Here is a 20,482-nt window from a genome sequence, read left to right as displayed (position 1 = left end):
AGTGGCCGGTGGCAGAGGTGACGCCAGTGGCCGAGAGACAAGCAGGGCTCCAGGTGGTATAATGTCCCCTGGGGTAGAAACCCAGCTCTGGTGCCCAGGTGTCTTTCCAGAAGCCAGAGGGCCAGCCCTTCCCCCCTCCCCCACTGTTCCCTGCCCAGGAGATGAGCCTCACAGGGCATTGTGAGGTGAGCCTCGGAGCTCCGGGCAGGCCGGGCCTGAGAGGGCTCACAGAGCCCTGTTCTCTCTGGCCCCAGGCTTCAGAAGAAACACCTCCAGCAGGAGAAGGAGTGCCTCATGTCCAAGCTGGTGGAGGCGGAAATGGATGGGGCTGCTGCTGCCAAGCAAGTCATGGCCCTGAAGGACACCATCGGAAAGCTGAAGACGGTGAGCGGCAGGCAGACCTTCCCAGCCCCCCCCCCCCCCCGGGGGCTTGACGCAGTCATCAGGCTGACTTTATGACATGTCTGGGCTGGGGGAGGGCGCTTGTAACTCCTCAGCCCCCACCCCCAACTCTCACTTCCCAGACCTGACCCTCAAGGCTGACTCTGATGGCCAGGGCCTCTGAAGAGACCTCATCATGGGTCTCCTGGGATCACAGTGAGCTAAGGCATGCGTTTTGATTCCTGCAAGTATAGTATCAGCCACCAAGTATTGTCATTCTGCGCTTCCTCCAGGAAGCCTGCCCTAACTGCACGAGCCCACACGGAGCTCTCCAGCCCCTTTCCCCACTTGTTGCTCTCAGCAGGCTCAGTGCCTGCCCATCCTTTCAGGTCCAGCACCTCTGGGAAGCCTGCCCTCACCACTCTGGCCCTGCACACAGCCCAGCTCTTCTTGCCTGGGCTTCCTGGCACCATCACCTCTTACGTCCCCTGGGTGGCCTGCCCCTGCTGGCTCCTCCCTTTTCCCCCTGTACCTTATAAGACTTCTTGCTGTCTTTCAGGAGAAACAAATGACCTGCACGGACATCAACACCCTGACGAGGCAGAAGGAGCTTCTCCTGCAGAAGTTGAGCACATTTGAGGAGACCAACCGCACCCTCCGAGACCTACTGAGGGAACAGCACTGCAAAGAGGTGAGCTGCTGGCCCTGCCCCACCGAGGGCCTGTGGACTCAGCTCCAACCCTCCAGTACCGCGTGCCCATCCTCTCTGAGCCTCAGTCTCTTCTATAAAAAGAAAATACTGTGGGTGCCTGACCTGAGAGGGCTGGAGAAAGACGATGAAATCATTCACCTGGGCACCTGGTAGACAGGGCTGTCTCAGATGTGGAATCTCGACCTGGTGGTACAGAAAGGACCTTGGAAGTCAGGAGAAGGGCAGTGGGGAGTCGGAGGGGCTCAGCCCATGCCAGGGCTTGTACAGCAAAACAGGGAGAGTATTAGGTCTGAGCTTTGGTGGAACAGAAGAAAGACTAGTGGCTGACAGACACATTGTATGGTATCACTTTGTTTTCTTAAATGATGGTCTCTGAGATATAGTTTATATAATAAAGATGAACTGGGACTTTAAGGAAACTGATTAGGCCGGCAGGTCCCTGGGAGGAGCTGAGCTCATGGAGGTTCATGAGCCCACCGAGTTGACCTCTATAGTTGTAACTTCCTTCTTATAAAACTCTGTGGTTTGAACTTTCTGTCTCCCTGCCTTCTGTACCCTCCATCTTGGCACACAAGCCAGAATGTGCACGTGTCTAGCCGGGTCCACACATTCTGATGTTGTTGCAGCTCTTTTTCCTTTTCCTGAATAAATCCTTGTGGTGATAGACTACCTAGTCAATCTTATTGTCCTGTTGACGTATATTAGCAAATGATCCTGAAAAGATGGACAGTATAAGCAGCTGTCTTCCTGTTTGGTTCAAACCAAAGGGATACCAAGAGTCTCAAAATGTCCGGGCTGATGAATGATGACATTTTTCTTAGTTTCTGTTTTGTTTCCAACATTGTCAACTTCTCTGTTTTTATTTTTAAAAATTAATATTTAAAATAAGTGATATAACGTGGTATACATCACTGCCCAGCTTTCCAAACAAAACCGTGTCCACATAGTTAAATCCTCTCGTGATGACCTCATCTCTCTCCCCTCAGAGGGGACTTTCATCTCAAATCTGATACTTTCATCGCTTATGTATACATTCCTGAACAACATCTGGCGTTGTCAAGCATGTCTTCAAACTTGCCCTAAATGGGATTGTGCCACACGTGTTCTTCTGAGTTTGCTTTTTTTCACTCAATATTTTTATGAGGTTCATCCATTTTTGTCATTGAGGCCTAAGGTAATTAATTTTCACAGTTGTATCCCATTTTATGACAATACCACAATTGATGTATCCATTCTTCTGTTGATGGCGACCTAATTTCAGTTGTCTGCTATGACAAGCAGTACGTTGAGTACTCGTGTCCACTTTCCTGGTGGGCTTGAGAGTTTCTAGAATATGTTTCTATGAATTTTACTAGTTATAGTGAAATTATTCTCTTACAACAGTTACATCTGTGTCATTTCTAGCTCGGTGTTCTCAGGCGGGTGATTTTTACCTCTCTGGGCCTCAGTTTCCCCACTTGTAAAACCGGAAAATTAGGGCTGATGCACGGATAAGGGCTTGGCAGGCTGCTGAGCACGTGCTAGGTGTTTGTTGGATGGTGGGGTTCTGCTGCTGTCTGTCCTGGGACAGGAGCCTTCAGACCACCTCTTCCTACCCAGTTTTTTTCCTTTTTTGACTTCTTAGCTCCCACCTTCCTGGAAGTCTGGACTCTCCCAGTAGAGATGAAGGGTCAGCTAATTGGAATTCCTACCCGCAGCAGGAGTTCCCTGTTCAGTCCAGGCTCTCATCTCTTCCTGACCATGTGGCACTCGGGGCTGCACCCCCATCTCGGGGTTTACTGGAGAGCAATCCATGTGGTGGTGGGGGGCTGCTCTGGCTCTGGGGTCAGTGGGCTTAGGGCCCAGGTCTGCCACTTCTGGCTGTGTGATCTCCCAGCCTCTATTTCCTCATCTGTAATGTGGGGGTGGTGATAATTAGTGCATTGCTCCTTAGAATGGGAGATTTGGGACAGTCATGTGTTAGTTTGGGGAGTGTCCCCCTGAGGGTTCGGGGGGCATGGTATAATGGGCAGTGAGAGCAGCTTCAAGCTCTGGGTCCCTGGCCTAGGCTGTCATCCCATGTCCTTTGCCTCTTGCTGGAAAAACCACAATGCTGGCTTCTTTCAGTTTCTAGGTCCCCAGGAAACTTCAGGACCAGAGATCCCTTTTCTTTTGGCTGGTGTAGGGGACCTGTGGGACGAGAGGGAAAGAGGGGAGCTTCCTCCTAGGGACACTTTGTTCAGGTGCCCAGGAAGAAGAATAGAGACAGTGACAAAACACATCCCAGTGAGAAAATGGGCAAGTGTGTGAGCCGTTCGGGGAAGAGGAAACTCAAATGGCTAAGACACTTATGAATAATTAGGGAATGCAGATTAAAGCAGCAGGAGGCGTGCTGGCAAAGACTGGCAACAGGCAGAGGTTGGCTACTGCCCGGTGCTGTCATGTCCTCCTTGTGGCAATGGGAATCAGGGTAGGTGTTCTGCAGGGCACTACAGCTACCACAGATCACACACCTGCCAGCCCAGCGCCCTTCCTCTTGGTATCAACCCTAAAGAAACATTTTGTGTGTGCCCAGTGATGTCCATTGTTGCAGTTTGCAGCTGTAAAACCCGGGACCAGCCTTATTGCCCAGAAGTATTGGGGAGATGTTAAAAATGCAATAACATGTTAGAGACAGAAAGCAGATTAGTGGTGGCTGCGGGGAGTGGCAAATGGGGACTGACTGTTTCCTGGGTACAGGGTTTCCATTTGGGATGATGAAAATGTTCCAGAACTGGTGTTAGTGATGATTGCACAATATTGTGAATGTGCTATAAATACGTATATGCCACTGAATTTTGCACTTAAAAATGGTTAAAATGGCAAAGTTTATGTTATAAATATTTTACCACAGTTAAAAAAAATAATGTAATGTATCAGAAACTATTGAATTGTACATTTTAAATGGGTGACTTGTAGCTGAATTTATATCTCAACAAAGCCATTTAAAAAAAGATCAAGTTGTAGCACAAAAATACAGTATGATATCGTTTTGGTAAAATTAGACATTAATCCCTTCCCACCCCCCTGCTCCCCAAAACATACTATTTCTTTACGGGTCACTATATGTAAATGCATAGAGAAAGGATGGACAGGACACTCATCAAACTACTAGTAGCAATAGGATGGGGATGAGGGCGACTTGAGCTTCATCGGTGTTCACTAAATATTTTATCATGAGAATGTAATGTATTTATTACTTCTGTAATTAGAAGTGGAATTTTGGGAAAGGAAAAGAATCGATAGGATGTAGCCACTGGGGTTCATTGCTGCATGACTTGGCTTTCCCTTTGTCCTCCCTCAAAGGATTCTGATAGGCTGATGGAGCAACAAGGAGCATTACTGAAACGGCTGGCGGAAGCGGACTCTGAGAAAGCGGTACATAAAGCCCCTCCCTGCCCCCGCCTGCTCTTGTGGGTTACTGGCAACAGAGCTGGAGCCCCGCCCTGACATTCCTTTGGGTCTTAGTTTCATGATCTGTAAAATGGGCTGATGTCCCCTGTCCTACCTGATCCACTGGGCTTGTCTAGTTGATCACCTGAACCACCAAGCTGGACACCAACCTGAGGGATGGTGGTGATGGTGGTGGACTTAACAAATCATCAGAATCTGTCACCTGACTTTCCTTATTTGTGTTATGGATTAAAAGCTATCAAAAGGCACAGACTTTCTGACTCAACAATTCCAATTCTGGGAATCTCTCCCAAGGCGGCGTGTTCCAAAGTCTATTCCATGGAACCCTAAGTTCCTCAAGATGTTAATGGGTGCAAGCAGCAAAGGGGGGGGGGGGCTGATCCATGGCCAAATAAATACATTTGGGAAACTATTGGCGGGCATGAACAAAAAGTTCAACAGATTTCTTAAGTCCCAAGATCTTTTGGAGTCTTGGATGTATTAGTGCTTATTGTGAGTCAGATAGAGAGAAAGGAGATGGAGGCCACGTTTGCCAAGGTTTGGCCCTTGGCCCTCAGTGCCTCGCTAAACATTGCTGCGAGAGACTCAGCAGGAATCGAGACTCAGCAGGAATCGTGATGTTGCCTAAACCTGCATTCCCAGCTCCAGAGGCTTTTGCAAATTATGATACATCTGTCAATTGAAACATTAAGCTGCTGTTTCAGAAGATGTAGGAGATTTAATCACATTAGGGCAAATGTGGGAGTGTAAGTTGTGGAACAAAATGACTTACGACTTCTTAATGTATGTTAACAGTGTATCTGGGTCTCTGGGTGGGGGGGGGGTTGTGGGGATTCTTTAGCGGTTTTGTGGTTTTGTGTGTGTGTTCCGGTGTTCTCCACAATTAACGTTAGTTTATTTTAAATTACAAAATAAAATACATGTTTATTGTCTTAAATATTTAATACAGATGTTAGCTGCTTCCCACCAGGGTCTGTGACCTGGGCCAGTGTGTTTGGACCTTGGGCCCTGGTGGCCAGGCCCCCACAGGAGTTTCTCTCCTCTCTGGGCTGGGCCTCCTTGCCCTCCCCAGGGAGCTCACGATGGTGTGTGTTCCCCTTCAGCGCCTGGTGTTACTGCTCCAAGAGAAGGACAAGGAGTTGGAAGAGCTCCTCCAGGAAATACAATGTGAGAAGGTACCATCCCTGACACTTGTTCCTTCTTACTGGCCAGCAGAGCTTAGTGGGTAGGGTGTGCTCTGGAATTGGAGACGTGGGTTCAAATCCTAGCCCTTTCACTTTCTCCGTCTCTCCAAAGGCTCAAGCAAAGACGGCATCCGAGCTCTCTAAGTCCATGGAGTCCATGCGAGGGCATTTGCAGGCACAGCTTCGGTGCAAAGAGGCCGAGAACAGTCGCCTATGCATGCAGATCAAGGTACCTGCTGGCCCCACAGGTGGGAAAGATGGGGGCAGTGGCCTGGCAGTCCAAGGGCGGTGGCCTGGCCAAGGCTATCATATTCAGGAAGGCTTTGCCCCAAAGGATTATGGAGCAGCTGCTGCCAAAGAACTTGTGCTCCAGAGAGACTCTGGGACAATGGCAAGAGCAGTGGACCTGGAGGTCTTCAGTGCCCTTCCCCGCAGTGACTGGGTTGGGTTCCATGCCCCTGAGCCAGTCACTTCATCCCTTAGCCCTCAGTTCTCTTAACTGTCCACGGGAGAGGGTGGTCTCGGATGCTGCTTGCATGTGTAAGCCAGGGACCTTCTGAGGTCACAGCTCTGTTGAGTGACTGAGGGATATGTGACCACTATGCTGGGAGTTCAGGGAAGGATCGCAGAAGACTTCTAACATTGAGACCTGGTGGGTTCAGTGACCCACAGAGGTGCTGCACACAGTGGGTGACCCGTTCTCTCCCTCTCCCCCATTTCCTCTTTTTACTGGGCCTCTTTTCTCCCTCTCTCCCCTTGACTTTCTGCCTTGCCTCCCCCCTGCCTTTCTTGTCTCTCTCTCCTCCCTCTTACTCACCCCTCTCTCCCTCACCCCTAACCTCCCCTTCCCAGAACCTGGAGCGCAGTGGGAACCAGCACAAGGCGGAAGTGGAGGCCATTATGGAGCAGCTGAAGGAACTGAAGCAAAAGGGAGACCGAGACAAGGAGTCCTTGAAGAAGGCCATCCGAGCCCAGAAGGAACGAGCTGAGAAGAGCGAGGAGTATGCTGAGCAGCTGCACGTGCAACTTGCTGACAAGGTAACAGACCTTCCCTGAGGAGGGCTGCTCGAAGCGGGGGGTGGACGGTGGTTGGATAGGTGAGTAGTAGTGCGTGGGTGGCTGAATGCAAGTAGAAAAGCTGGGTAGAGGTGGCCGGGTGGGTGAATTCAGGGAAGATGGCAGTGGAGCAGGGGAATAGGCTGGTGGGATGGCTGGCCGGGTAGAGGGGGGGGTAGTGGGGAGGGATTAAATGGATGAAAGGGTGCTAATGGGGTTGGGTGGCTGGCTGGAGATGATTGGAGGGTATGTAGGACCATTTAACCACATCAATATTGTGGGTGGGAATGATAGTTAAGGAAGGATTTGCAAATGGTGCATGTGATTGCTGGCATTCTAGAATCCACCGCTAGCCTCCCACTGTCACTCTTGGTGCTCTCTAGAGAGGGATTGCAGGAGTGAGGTTTAAGTTCCCAGGTGAGGGGTCACCCCAGTGACCCAGCCCCCAGCTACCCTGGCCTCAGCACTAACACCAGGCTGACAGGCCCTGTTGTCCCGTGTTCCCAGGATCTTTATGTTGCTGAAGCTTTATCCACTCTGGAATCGTGGAGGAGCCGCTACAACCAAGTGGTGAAAGACAAGGGGGACCTCGAGCTGGAAATTATTGTCCTGAACGAGTACGTCAGTGCTAAGAGAGGGAGCATGGGCGGACGGAGGGAAGTGGGTGTGCAGGGGGAAGGAGGCTGGCGACCTGAGGCAGGTCTCATCACTCACATGGCTGCCATTCGGTGTCTTCCATCAGGGCTGGCACTGGACTGAGAGGTGGACAGCCTTGAGATGGGCTTTCTGGTTGGACCTGGGGTCCTGGCTCCTGCCCCAGTCCTGGGGTCCTACCCCATCAGCAAGCGCTGTGGAGGGAGGGCCAGGCTTCCCCTGGTCACAGAGGCCAGGCCTAACCCCAGCTCCTGGGCCAGCTCTGGGTCCTAATCTGCGCAGCACAGGAAATGGGCCCAGGCATAGTGGGGGATGGGCTGGCTGGTAATCTCTGTGTCTCTCTGCTGTTTTGCCAACCAGTCAGTATGTCAGAGGCTTGGCCTATACAGTACAAAAGTGTACTCTACAGTTACTATTCAAGTGTTGTCAGCGTCAGCTATATTCACGTGTTCATTCGTTTAAAAATATTTATTGAGCATCTATCATATACGAGGCTATTTGCTGGCCTTCAGGGTTACAGCAGTAAAACAACAAATGTGTTCTCTGCCCTCATGGGGGTAGGCCTGTGCTCCAGCAGAGGAGATGGGGCTGCAGGGACCTAGGCTCCCTGGGCTAAGGACGGGTCACAGCAGACTAACTTAATCTCCGGTCAGGAAAAGCTTCCTGGAGGAGGTGTCTTTTGCTGTACTCAGCTCAATTTAGTAAACATATCCTGAGACCCTGCTATGTGCAGGGCCTTATGCCAGGTGCTAGCCTCAGAAAGTTCTCCATCTAATGGGAAAAAACATAATTAAGGTGGAAGGATATATGGATAGGGGAGAGGTACCCTGAGGAGGGAAGTCTGAGCTGGGTTTTTAAGGTGAGGAGGAGTTTGCCAGGTCAAACGATAGATGTGTTGGCTTGGGCCTCGGCAATGATCAGTAAATATTTGCTGACTGCACCATCATTGATCGACACTGAGAGCATACACTATGGAAAGGTTCTGCGTTGCGTCTGTAAGCATCTGTGACCCCAGTTTCTTTGAGCCCCTGAGCTGTGATCTTGGATTATAGCCCTGGTAAGTGACTGAGGGGAAGGAGGAGGGTATAAGGGCAGGTGGGCAGCCAGCTGCGGAGTTGGCTGCGTTCCCTTCATCCCATATACATTTATTGCAATTCCTGCCTGAGCTAGGTGAGTGTTCATACACGTGAACAAGCCAATCATGGCATCTGCCCTCACCTGGGAGACACAGAACCCCAGTGTGCTATGTTCCAGAGGGAGAGGGACCCCTGGGGTATCCTTGACCACCCAGTCTGGGAGTTCTGCCCTAATTTCAAGACCTGATTGGCTGAGAGATTCAGGGGGTGCTGTCAGGCGTGGGGAAGGGGTCGAGTCTCTGGTCCTTGTCGTCAGGTAGTGTCTTGGCCTCCTGGGAGGCTCAGAACGGAGAAGTCTTGGAGGGATGGTATAGGAGACAAATCTTAAAGTCGGTTACAAGAGGTGGGATACATGGGGATATCACAAGTGGCAGTGCCGGGACAAGACAATGCAGCTGCTTCTCAGAGTGGAGATTAGGAAGCAGGCCGAGACGTGGGATGTGGCCTGAGTAGGAACACTTGACCCCACGCCACACAAAGACCTGGTTCCTCAAAACCTGTGTGTAATTGATTCCCCTTGTCTGCTTTCATTTTGTGACCTTCCAGCCGAGTGACAGATCTTGTAAACCAGCAACAGACCTTGGAGGAGAAGATGCGGGAAGACCGGGACAGCCTGGTGGAGAGACTACACCGGCAGACTGCTGAGTATTCTGCTTTCAAGCTAGAGAATGAGAGGCTGAAGGTCTGTAGTGAGAGCTGGGGCCAAGGCAGTTGGGACAGCGGAGCTGCTGATAGCTGGGCATTCCTGGTTGAGCCCCTGAAATGACCATGAGGGTCTTCAGAGGGCCTGGAGGGGGCAGCATGATTGAGGAGGGCCTTGGATTCAGCAAGGCCCAGATTCAAGTCCTGGCTCTGCCTCTTACTAGCTGCTTTCTGACCTGGGTGAGAGATCTCATCCTTTGTTGCTGCAGTTTCCTTAGTGGGAGGTCTTTGTGAGAATGTGGGGATGCATGTGAAATGCCTCACATGACACACTCAGCCCAGGCACGTGCAATAGACATGACTTTGAGGTTAACATTGACACTCCAAGGGGACTGCTGGGCCCCTTCACGTGCGTTAGTTCTTATTTTAATCTCCCAGTAATGTGGTTATTATCTCTACTTTATAGAAAAAGGAAACAGGCTTAGGGAAAGGTCATGTTTCTTGCCAAGATTTTGCCCTTGGATGTTGGAGTTGGGCTTTGAACCTGAGTCTGACTCTGGAGCTCTAGCTCTTAACTGCTTGCTATACACCCTCCTAAGAGTCCTGGGGCGAGAGGCACCTGAACAGAGGTTGACATTTCAGAGCCAGGTTTGATCTTGGTTTTCAATTGAGCTGGACAGTAACATCTTTTACTGATTTTTGTTGTTGTTGTTAACTAAGATTAATTTTAAGAAAATACAACATACGAAGAGGTTCATAAAATGAATACACAGTGTTATCCGTCACCCTGATCGAACCTTACTGGCATCCCGGTGACATCACCTGTTTAGAAACACCCCCTGCAGAGGTGACTGTTATCCTGACTGATACCATCACAGATCAGCTTGCCTGTGTTTGAACTTGGTGCCTACGTAGCTTTTATTCAGCGTTGTTTGTGAAGGTTGCCCCTGGGTGTGGGGGGGTTTGTTCGTTCTCAGTGCTGTACAGTGTAACACTGCCACAGCACATTTATCCATTCTACGGGGGTGGACATTGGGTTGTAGGACATCTTTGTTCATCTTTGGATGGACATAGTTGGTGTGTTTTTACAGGTTACACGCTTTGAAGTAGACTTGCCAGGTCGTAAGGTGGTGTGCGTAAGTTCGGCTTTGGTAGATGTCACCACACAGTAAAATAGTTGTACAGATTTGCACTCCCATCAGGGGCACATGAGAGTTAACAGTTGCTGCGTGTCTCCTTGTCAACTCTTGGCATTGTCAGTCTTTTTCCTTTTAGCCACTCTGGTGGGAGGGTAGGGTATCTCCTTGGTTGTCGTGCAAATTAAAGACAGCCTCCAAGTATGACAGTTAGTGGAGAGGTTAGTGATAGGATGGTATCTGTGTGGTGTAATACAGTGTGGCCATTCAGGGATGTTTGTAGAAGTGTATTTTCTTAGGTATTATAATTACAAACGTGAAATCTGCTCATAGTAAAATCTTAAAACGTTACAGAAATGGGATGTGGAAGTAAAGGTCTCTGTTAACTGTTGATGTGTATCTTTCCAGTTTCTCCCCCCCAATACTAACATATTCAAACACAGACACACCCTTTCATCCATCCCTTATTCTGCGGCTTGCTTTCCTCCTTCAACCATGTTTCATGGATGTATTGTTAGGTCAGTTTTTTTAAGCTTTATCTCTTTTTAAAAAAATGACTGCTTATTATTTTATTGTATTGAGATGCATGACTTATTTTGCCCCATCTGCGAAGGTGAGCACTTGGGTTGAAAGAGGACATTTACTGACCTCCGAAGGCGTTCATAATGTAATTGTCAATTGATGAAGTGTGTCGCAGCGCCGTTTGGACAGTATACTCCCATCCTTGTTGAAAAACATAGTCACTACACAGCTGTCAGTAGGTAGCCATAAGCCAAGGTATCTTGCATCATGAGTCATTTTTCTTGGTCTTATATCCATTTTCTTTTGTGATTGTTATTGCTTTTGTAATAAGAACAAGAAAACACAGACATCACTCATTTTATCTATATTCGCTTGAGTTGGTCCTGTTAGGCATCTTGCTCCGACGCGCCTGAGGAAAACGGCTGGTGTGGGTTTGAATAGGTGGGGCTTCTCTTTGCTGGCCCCTTGGTATAGGAACTGAGGGTGGGATGACCGCCTGCTCTGGAACCTTCTGGTTGGTCACTCATGAGCCACCCCTTCTAGGCTTGTTTCGCTCCGATGGAGGACAAACTGAATCAGGCACACCTGGAGGTCCAGCAGTTGAAGGCGTCGGTTAAGAACTACGAGGGGATGATTGACAACTATAAGAGTCAGGTAGGCCTCTCAGGTGCCCCTGCCTTGCCTGGGCAGCATCTCCCGGAGGCTGGGGGGCTCACCATGAGGCTTCTCCTGGGAAGGGGGTGGAGGGCTCTGCCCAAGACGGCCCGTTGCTGCCTGGTCCCTAGGTGATGAAGACCAGATTGGAAGCAGACGAAGTGGCTGCCCAGCTGGAACGCTGTGACAAAGAGAACAAGATCCTTAAAGATGAGATGAACAAAGAGATTGAAGCGGTACTGCTCCCCTTCCTGGCTTTCTCCCCCCACCCAATTCCCTGTCCGTCCGTCCATCCGTCCGTCCGTCCGTCCGACCCTCTTGTTTGCCTTCACCCTCCCTGCTGTGGATAAGGAAGACCGACAAATGTTCTTACTGCTGGGCCGGTCCCTCGACCGGGTATGTGCTCTTTCCTCTATCTCATCTCCACTCTCTTGTGTTCCTTTACCCCCTTTTCCCTCCTGGTTCTCTTCTTTTTCCAATTTCCTTAAAAATAAATCTCTGCTGCTTGGAGCACTCAAGTGGATTTAAATCCACAGACTTGCCAAGGTCTTAGGTGTGCCTGTTGCATTCAGTGTGGTGTCTGTTTGGAGCCAACCAAAAAATATGCCTCATGTCCTGCTCCCGAGAAACCCTTATTCTCCTAGAGACAGCTTGGCTGTTTTTCTAGAAGAAAAGGGATCCTATTCATAGTGACCTTGGAGATGGGCTGAGTCCTGACTTGTGGCGTACCCCCGGGCAAGTCACTGCGTCTCTCTAGTCCTCAGCCTCCTTAATACAAGGGGGGACTACGGCCACATAGTTCGTACCTTTCCCTCTGACCTATAGATTGTGACGGCCTTCCTAGGCACTTGGGAGTTAGATTAGCCTTTAATCTTGTCTCTGCCCGTGACCTTGGGCAAAGGAGCCTTTGATCCTAAGTGTCCTTATGCAGGGACAACAGCACCTACTTTGTAGGTTATTGTATGAATTCACTGAATAATTCCGACAGCCCTTAGCCTGGGTCCTGGTGTTATTACTCAATGAGTAAAGGAGTGGCTGGCCCAGGTGGCAGGTCAAGGGCAAGTGTGTTCCCCCAGAGAACAGCCCGACACCCTCAGTGGCCTTCAGGAGAGCAGGCTGTGCTTCTGTCTGTGGATCTGGGGCCAGGGTGGCCCTGCCCTAACTCCACAGGATGCTGCCTGGCCCCTTCAGCAGCTGGGCCCTTCCCGACGGTGGGATTTTCTCCCCTGCTCCAGGCACGCAGGCAGTTCCAGTCCCAGCTGGCTGACCTGCAGCAGCTGCCTGACATTCTCAAGATCACGGAGGCGAAGCTGGCAGAGTGCCAAGACCAGCTGCAGGGCTACGAGAGGAAGAACATCGACCTCACAGCCATCATATCAGACCTGCGCAGCCGGGTAAGGGAATGGCAGAAAGGGACCCACGAACTGACCCGATCAGGGGTCCGCTTACCCAGATGAGCTGCACGCCCCCAAGGGAGGACCACTTCCTTTTCCTTGGCTGTCGTTTCTGAAAGCGGTGAGCGATCATCAGTGCTGTGAAATAAAAGTCTGGTGTGCCAAATGCCTCGTGTTTGCACAAAGTGATTGTACTTGTAGGAGCCGTCACTCGATTGGTTGGGCCCTGCTCTTGCCCCGTCCCCAAGTGCTCCAAGTCTCCGCCTGCCTCCGCCCTTGGCCTTGACACTCTGCTGCTGTCCTCAGCCATGCACCCACCGACGGCAAGCCGCAGATGTCCTTTTTTGCCATCGTTCTCTTGCTTTAGTTGCCTTCCCTGCTCTTAACAGATCTGTTGCCTGAGATTCTGTCCTGAAAGAGGACTCCCTTTGTCTAGAAGCCATCTGCCTCGAGTTACTGGAACCTCGCCTATGGTGCCTAAGAAATCACATGCCTCTCACTTGCAGTGTGATCTTAGGCAAGGCCCTTCCCCTCTCTTGACCTGCTTCCTTGTAATAATAATAAAAGTAGCTGTCATTTTTTTTGAGCACGTGCCCTGTGCTCCACCATTGTCTCCTTTAACTCTCCCAGGAACTTTCTGAGGTGTATTATTTCCCCCATTTTATAGAAAGCAGCCCACGGCATAGAGGGGAGAAGTAATTTCCCGAGGTCACAAAGCTAATCCTTAGTCAACAGGGATGGGAACCCAGCCAGCCAGCTGTCTGGTTCTCAAGCCCATGTTCTCAGTACTCTTCAATCACCTGCCTCCCCTCGAACCTGAGCATTCTGACGGCCTTTCCAGCCCAGCTGTCTGAGGCTTCTGCGTAAAGCGGCCCTCTGGCTAACTTGTCAGACTTGCCTGCCTGAGAGCATTCATACACTTCCTGTTGCCTTGCCTGCACTTGTGCCCAGTTCAGGGGAGAATGAAGTCAGCGGTACTGACAACGTAATTGGTAAAGCTCCCTGGTGTGTCGTGTCGACCTGCCGTCTGCTTCTGCCTTCTCATGTCTGCCCTGGATCCCACTGAAGGGCCTCTCCTGATCAAGAAAGCGTCATCATGGTTCTTCAGGATCCAACCTGGCTTCTCTCAGTGCAGGAAAGCCTTCAGTCTTGGGAGTTGGGCCTAACCTGTCCCTGCTCTCCTTTCTCCTCCAGGATGTGCGTTGAGACTTGGACGCCTGCTGAGGGCAGCGTGCGTCTTTCCTGGGTGTGGATGACAGGTCACAGGGAGAAGGGAGGGCTGGATCGGGAAGTTCTTCTGTAAACCAGTCTGTGTTCCTGTCATTTTAGATTGAACATCAGGGGGACAAGCTGGAGATGGCGAGAGAGAAACACCAGGCTTCCCAGAAGGAAAATAAACAGCTGAGTCTGAAGGTGGATGAACTGGAGAGGTTAGAGGCAGTTGGCCCCATCTCTGTCGTCTTGCTAGGAACTGAGACTTTCAGCCACTTAGCTGCTTTGGGCTTAGTGTGCGGAAGTGTTTGAGGGACTCAAGGCCCTGGAAGGTACTGAGGCAGACCTCAGAGGAAAAGCTGCTTCCATTGCAGTGGTAAGCATTGTGGGAGAGAGGAAGGTGGTCTCAGCCAGCGGGGGACGCCCCAGAAGAGTGTGATCAAGACCACCCCTAGGCACCAGCTGTCAGGCATGCTTCATCTAAGCAAACCCGCAGAGCCAGTACACAACAGTGGGGGGCATTCTCCTCCCCTCATTCTGCTCTGCGCCTTCCCCAAGACCATTCTGAGCCTTCTGTCAGTTGTGGACTGTTGCAGGCCGTCAGAGGTAAAGACCACATCTTTTGGAATTAGAAACCCTGGCCTTGGGGCCCATGATTTCATCCTTTTGAACCTCTGTTTACTCATTTTGAGAAAGGGCTCGAGGTAGGGAAAACAGTCTAGCTCAGGGGGTTATTGTGAGTCTCCAATGAGATAATCTTCAAAGGGCTTAGCACATTGTCTGGCATATAGAAATGTACAGTGTAGTTAGTGTGTAGTTGGTATTACTCCAATTTAAATATGAGGAAACTGAGCTTGGGGAGAAGTTAAGTGACTTGCCCAAGGTAACATAGCTGGTACCTGGCAAAGCTGCGACTTAGCCCCTTGACTATCTCCCTCTAGAGCAGGGGTGTCCAAACTTGTTTCAACGTTTTTCACCAAGGGCCATATGCGGTAAAATACACAAACAGCCAGGCCACTCACTCGAGGTGAAGTACGTATTGCCTCACCTGGTTTATTTAAGTAAACTAAATATATTTTTGGAATTTGCTGCGGGCCAATTAAAAATGGATTGTGGACCGCAGTTGGCCCGCGGGCCGCAGTTTGGACACCCCTGCTCTAGAGCTTTCAGCATCTGTAAAGTGAGGGCTGGAGCCTTCGTTTTAGAGATGAAGGGCCTGAAGTCCTAGGAGGCTGTACCTGCTCATGTAGCCTGCAGGCAGGGACTAGAACCAGGTGGTCCCCTTCTGGGCTCCGCTTTGCTGGCCTCAAAGATGCAGCTGGATTCAGCAGGAATAGCAGAGCTCCTTACATGGGAACACGTTCCAGAAGTGCAGTGGGGACTGTGTGCACATCAGGATGGTCACTGTTGCCCCATGGCTGGTCACATAGGATACTGAGTGGTCCAGCTGAAGTCCCTGTGCTGAGGGAGGCATCAGTGAACAGAAAAAGTTGAGGGCATGGGGTTTTCTGCCAGACCTGCCAGCTGTGCTGACGGGCCAGTGACTTTTCGTCTCTGAGGCTGAGTTTCTTCATCTGCAAAGGGGGGATCATAATGGAACCCACCTTTCCAAGCTGCCAGTTGCCATATTACATGTGATAACGTGCACTTAGCACAGGCCACGCTCAGTCTGTGCTTGTTTTTCCTGCTCCTCATACAGCTGCTCCAGCTGCAGTTCCTGGCCTCCTGGCTGATCCGCAGATTCCTTTGGTTTATTCCTGTGGCTCCTTGGAGAGTCTTGGTGTGATGAGAGCCCCGGTCCAGGGGTGGCTGGCAGCCCCCTGGCGGGGTGGAGCGAGAGGAAGGGGTATGGGCAGCATCTGACCGAGTGTTCTCACCTAGGAAACTGGAAGCGACCAGTGCCCAGAATATCGAGTTCCTACAGGTGATTGCCAAGAGGGAGGAGGCAATCCACCAGTCCCAGCTGCGGCTGGAAGAGAAAACGCGGGAATGTGGGACGCTGGCAAGGCAGTTGGAGAGCGCCATTGAAGATGCTAGGAGGCAGGTCAGTCTCAATTCCATTACTATCTAGCTCTGTGACCTTGGGAAAATCGCCTAACCTCTCTGAGCTTGTTTTCCCATCTGAAAAATGGGCATATAGTAGTACCTGCCTCAGAATTCTCCATAAGGATCAAATGTTCAATTACTATAAAGGACCTGGCACTTGACTCACGACTGCTCATGCAGTTACTGCCTGCCTGGGACCCAGACAGGTCTGCCACATCTTAGGTGATGACTCATGGGTATTGGGAAAGGGCAGGGAAAGCTGGATGCAGAGGTTGTCTCCCTATTTAGCTCCAAAGAAGTCTCCGTGGCAATGTGCTGGTGCTGTCTGGGAGACCCGATAGTGCGGAGTGGCCCAGCCTTCTCCTTGCTGGGTGTTCTAGGTGTCAGGTAAGCAGCACCCCCATTGTGCCTTCTGGGCAGGTGGAACAAACCAAGGAACATGCAGTCTCCAAGGAGCGAGCAGCCCAGAACAAAATCCTGGACCTTGAGACCCAGCTGAGCAGAACCAAAACTGAACTCAGCCAGCTAAGGCGCAGCCGTGACGACGTGAGTGGGCTGGAGGGCCGGGGGTTGTGGAGCGAGATTCTGGCTTCCTGGGCCTGCAGGGCGAAGTGTTTTGTTGGTTGTTTTTATGAACATGACATATTTTTCTTTTTCTCTAATCATTTTATTAACCGCTTTATCAAGACTTCGTTTACATACCATAAAATTCACCCATTTAAATTGTGTTTAGTATATTCACAGAGTTGTGCAAGCATCACCACAACCTAAGTTTAGAATATCTTCAGAAAGAGACCCTACATGCATTAGCAATCACTCCCCACTCCCCTCCCGGTCAGCCCGGCAACCACTAATAAAGCTCTGTGTGGCCATGAACTTGTCTGTTGCGGACGTCTCACCTTGCCGCATGCCCTGCTCCCCTCAGGCTGACCGCCGCTACCAGAGCCGGCTGCAGGACCTGAAAGACCGCCTGGAGCAGTCGGAGAGCACCAACCGCAGCATGCAGAACTACGTCCAGTTCCTCAAGTCGTCCTATGCCAACGTGTTTGGGGACAGTCCCTATACCACCTACCTGACCAGCTCTCCCATCCGCTCCAGATCTCCGCCCGCCTGAGACCGCTGGTCTTGGGCCAGACGCCCAGACTGATGTCATGGGAACTGAGGAGTTGAGTTGCCAAGCCATACCTGGAAAGCCTGGTGGTTTTCCTCTCTCCCAGTGATGAAGTTTGTTCAGTTCAGGATCTTGTCCTCAGCTAGGCTCCATGAAAGTCCCTCAAGCAGCAGGGGATGAAGAAACAGGGACCACTTCGTTCTCTCCTCTCTAATGGAAGTTTTTCATTATCTTGCCAGGCCTTAAATCTACTACTATTAGGGAAGCAGATTTGAACTCACCATGACTTTGCTCATTCGTTTCCCGAGAGCACGTTTGGACTAGATTTTTTTCCTCCAGTCCCCAGAAGCCTTCTTTAGCACTCCCTTGGGTTTTCTAGGACCTGAACCAGCAGGAGCTATGAGCCAGAGGTCCTCACTGCCCCTCCTGGGCTGTGGGTATGTCCACTGGTTTTCCTTATTTCGTGGGTACAGTGTTTTCCCCAAGGCTCCCTTCCCAAGCCCAGTGGAAACCTGTCATACCCGAGTGTCTTTTGAGGCCACTTGCCCTCATGCACTTCACAGTAGATAACCGAGGGCTCATGTCCAGTTGGCCTTTTAAAAATGTAATCCCAAACTCATTGATTTTTGTTTCTCTTTGCAGGTTTGTATCTATAGATAGAAATGTACTTATTCTTGAAATATTTGTGTTGTTTTACAAAAAGCTTTTAAGTATAATCAATATTTAAGACTCCATTGATTTCCTTTACCCATCCCCATTCCCCCTTATAAAATGATTTAGTTAAATGCTGCAGGAGAGCCAGTAAACATTTTTATAAAGTACTTGGTACATGGAACATTAGGCTCTTTGTTTCATTTTTGGACCATACTGCTTCTTTCTCCTTTGTGTGCTCTCAAAATCCCGTGAGTTGACTAGAAGCATTGCTGTGTTTGGTGGCAGGTCATGTTAGCTGTTAAGAGGAAGGTGGGATGTGTATAAATTACTGTTTTTAAAACATTAATTGGTTTCTGAATGGTAAGATTATTGGCTATTTTTGTTCTCCACGTTTTCCTGTATTTAAAAGAAAAATTCTTTAGAGAACAAATTTTGTATTGTGGTGAACCCTAACCTTTTCGTTCCAGATGGCATTGGCCTTCTGAGTGATCCGATCTGTCTTCTCTCAGCCACACGAACCCAAGTCCGAAACACCAGAGAATTCCCCTGTGTCCTATGTCCTCAGAGGCAATGGGCCCCACTCAATGTTTGGATTTCACGACCAGAAAACTCCTTTCCGCCCCAAATTCTGGTGACTTTTGTAGTTTTCAGGTTTTAATTTTGCCAAGGAAGTTCTGAAAAACAACTTCCAGTTACCATTGCCACAAAACCAAGCCTGTCTTCATGCCCTTAACATAAGTGGACTTAAACTTAGAAGGAAGACCTTACCAAGAAAAGACAGTTGGCAATTTTCTCCAATGTGCATACATATTTATATAACTCATTCATATTTTCATCAAACTAATGAAAACCTCAGTGCAGGGCACTGTATTTATAATGCTGGTGTGGGAAACACCTCTCTTAAAGTCCACTGCTGGGACTCCCCCAACAACGTTTTGTTTTTCTTTGTCCAGAGAGCTTGTAAAAGAGCCAAACAATGAAAAACGTTTATATTGTTTTAAACTCCAGAGAGAAGCCTTCTTACCTCAAACTGATCCCATGAAATGGGCAAAAGAAGGGTCAAAAGTTAAAGGGTCCTAATTTAAAGCTGACTCCTGGGTGAAGGTGAATTATACGAGGTCTGACGATTAAGTTTGCGAACTCATCCTAGAAAAGTGCTACGTACCTCACTGCTGAATATCACTATGGTCACCTTCGAAGTACTCCCCTTGGGAAGCTATGCACACACGCCAGCGCTAGTCCACCCTTCAATGCAATTTTGGAACTCTTTCTGGAATGGCCGTCAGACCTGTCGTATTACCCGCAATGTCCTGAATGTCATCAAACTGTCTTCCTTTCAATATTTCCTTTATCTTTGGGTAAAGAAAAGTCATTGGGGGCCAGATCAGGTGAATAGGGAGGGTGTTCCAATACAGTTATTTGTTTACTGGCTAAAAACTCCCTCACAGACAGTGCCGTGTGAGCTGGTGCATTGTCGTGATGCAAGAGCCATGAATCGGTGAAAAGTTCAGGTCGTCTAACTTTTTCACACAGCCTTTTCAGCACTTCCGAAGGGTAAACTTGGTTAAATGTTTGTCCGTCCAGTTGGTACCAATTCATAATGAATAATCCCTCTGATGTCAAAAAAGGTTAGCAACATCATTGCAATAAGTTCACAAACTTAATTGTCAGACTTTGTATATATTTTTCTTGAGATATAATTCACGTATCATAAAGTTCACCATTTAAGTGTATAATACAGTAGTTTTTAATATATTCACAAAGTTGTGCAATCATCACCATTATCTAAGAACATTTTCATCACCCCCCCCCCAAAGAAAACCATACTCATTAGTAGCCCCTCTCCATTCCCCTCGCCTGGGCCCCTGGCAACCACTATTAAAATCTCCATGTCTCCGGATTTGTCACTCTAGACATTTCACACAAATGAAATTATACAGCATGTAACCTCTTGTGACTGGCTTCTTTCACTTTCATAACGTTTTCAAGGTTCATCCCTGTTGTATTTCTACTTCATTTTTACGACACACTGTACTTTATTTAGCCATTCATCAGCTGGACATTTGGTTTCTACTTTTTGGCTATTATGAGTAATGATACCATGAACATGCAACATGTTTTGTGCGGACACATATTTCTTTTACATAGATACCGTGTTTCCCCGAAAATAAGACCTTGCCAGACCATCAGCTCTAATGCTATCTTTTGGAGGAAAAATTAATATGTCTCAGATAAGACAGGGTCTTAATTTTTGCTCCAAAAGATGCATTACAGTTGATGGTCCGGCTAGGTCTTATTTTCAGGGAAACAGGGTATCTAGGCGAATTGCTGGGTCAAACGGCAGGTCGAACCTTTCTGCGGAACTGCCACACTGTTTTGCACAGCAGCTGCCCCACCAGCAGGGTGGGGGTGGTTGCAGTTTCTTAACACCTTCATCAATATTACATATTTGACTCTGTGCAATCAGTAGGTTCCAGCTTTCACAGTCTCCTGGTCTGGTACCTCAGCAGGGCTCCAGCTTTAGCAAATCCCCGCGCAGCAGACACACCCGCGCTC

The 20,482-nt window shown here is 49.4% G+C and overlaps 1 protein-coding gene across 13 annotated transcripts in view; it reads left to right on the top strand.

Annotated features, from left to right (window-relative positions):
• Positions 1-18,107, top strand: part of ODF2 (outer dense fiber of sperm tails 2) — a 28,343-nt gene extending 10,236 nt beyond the window's left edge. For 5 of the 13 annotated variants that reach the window (XM_019728725.3, XM_019728730.3, XM_019728726.3 and 2 more), the window contains 15 exons: positions 255-384; positions 941-1,072; positions 4,418-4,489; positions 5,629-5,700; positions 5,822-5,938; positions 6,562-6,747; positions 7,273-7,382; positions 9,102-9,237; positions 11,399-11,509; positions 11,641-11,745; positions 12,745-12,903; positions 14,233-14,333; positions 15,997-16,159; positions 16,582-16,707; positions 17,087-18,107. In XM_019728725.3, the coding sequence (XP_019584284.2) occupies positions 255-384; positions 941-1,072; positions 4,418-4,489; positions 5,629-5,700; positions 5,822-5,938; positions 6,562-6,747; positions 7,273-7,382; positions 9,102-9,237; positions 11,399-11,509; positions 11,641-11,745; positions 12,745-12,903; positions 14,233-14,333; positions 15,997-16,159; positions 16,582-16,707; positions 17,087-17,275 (1,909 nt within the window). In that variant the 3' untranslated portion in view covers positions 17,276-18,107. Of the gene's footprint in view, positions 1-254; positions 385-940; positions 1,073-4,417; positions 4,490-5,628; positions 5,701-5,821; positions 5,939-6,561; positions 6,748-7,272; positions 7,383-9,101; positions 9,238-11,398; positions 11,510-11,640; positions 11,746-12,744; positions 13,117-14,232; positions 14,334-15,996; positions 16,160-16,581; positions 16,708-17,086 lie in introns of those variants that run through there. The other 8 variants (XM_019728731.3, XM_088793628.1, XM_019728735.3 and 5 more) reach the window with 2 other exon arrangements.
• The last annotated feature ends 2,375 nt before the right edge of the window (positions 18,108-20,482 follow it).

The sequence above is a fragment of the Rhinolophus sinicus genome, chromosome 16, assembly GCF_057876585.1.
Source record: "Rhinolophus sinicus isolate RSI-liver-muscle chromosome 16, RSI-T2T, whole genome shotgun sequence".
Taxonomy (NCBI): Eukaryota; Metazoa; Chordata; class Mammalia; order Chiroptera; family Rhinolophidae; genus Rhinolophus; species Rhinolophus sinicus.
This window is presented reverse-complemented; position numbering and strand designations above follow the sequence as displayed.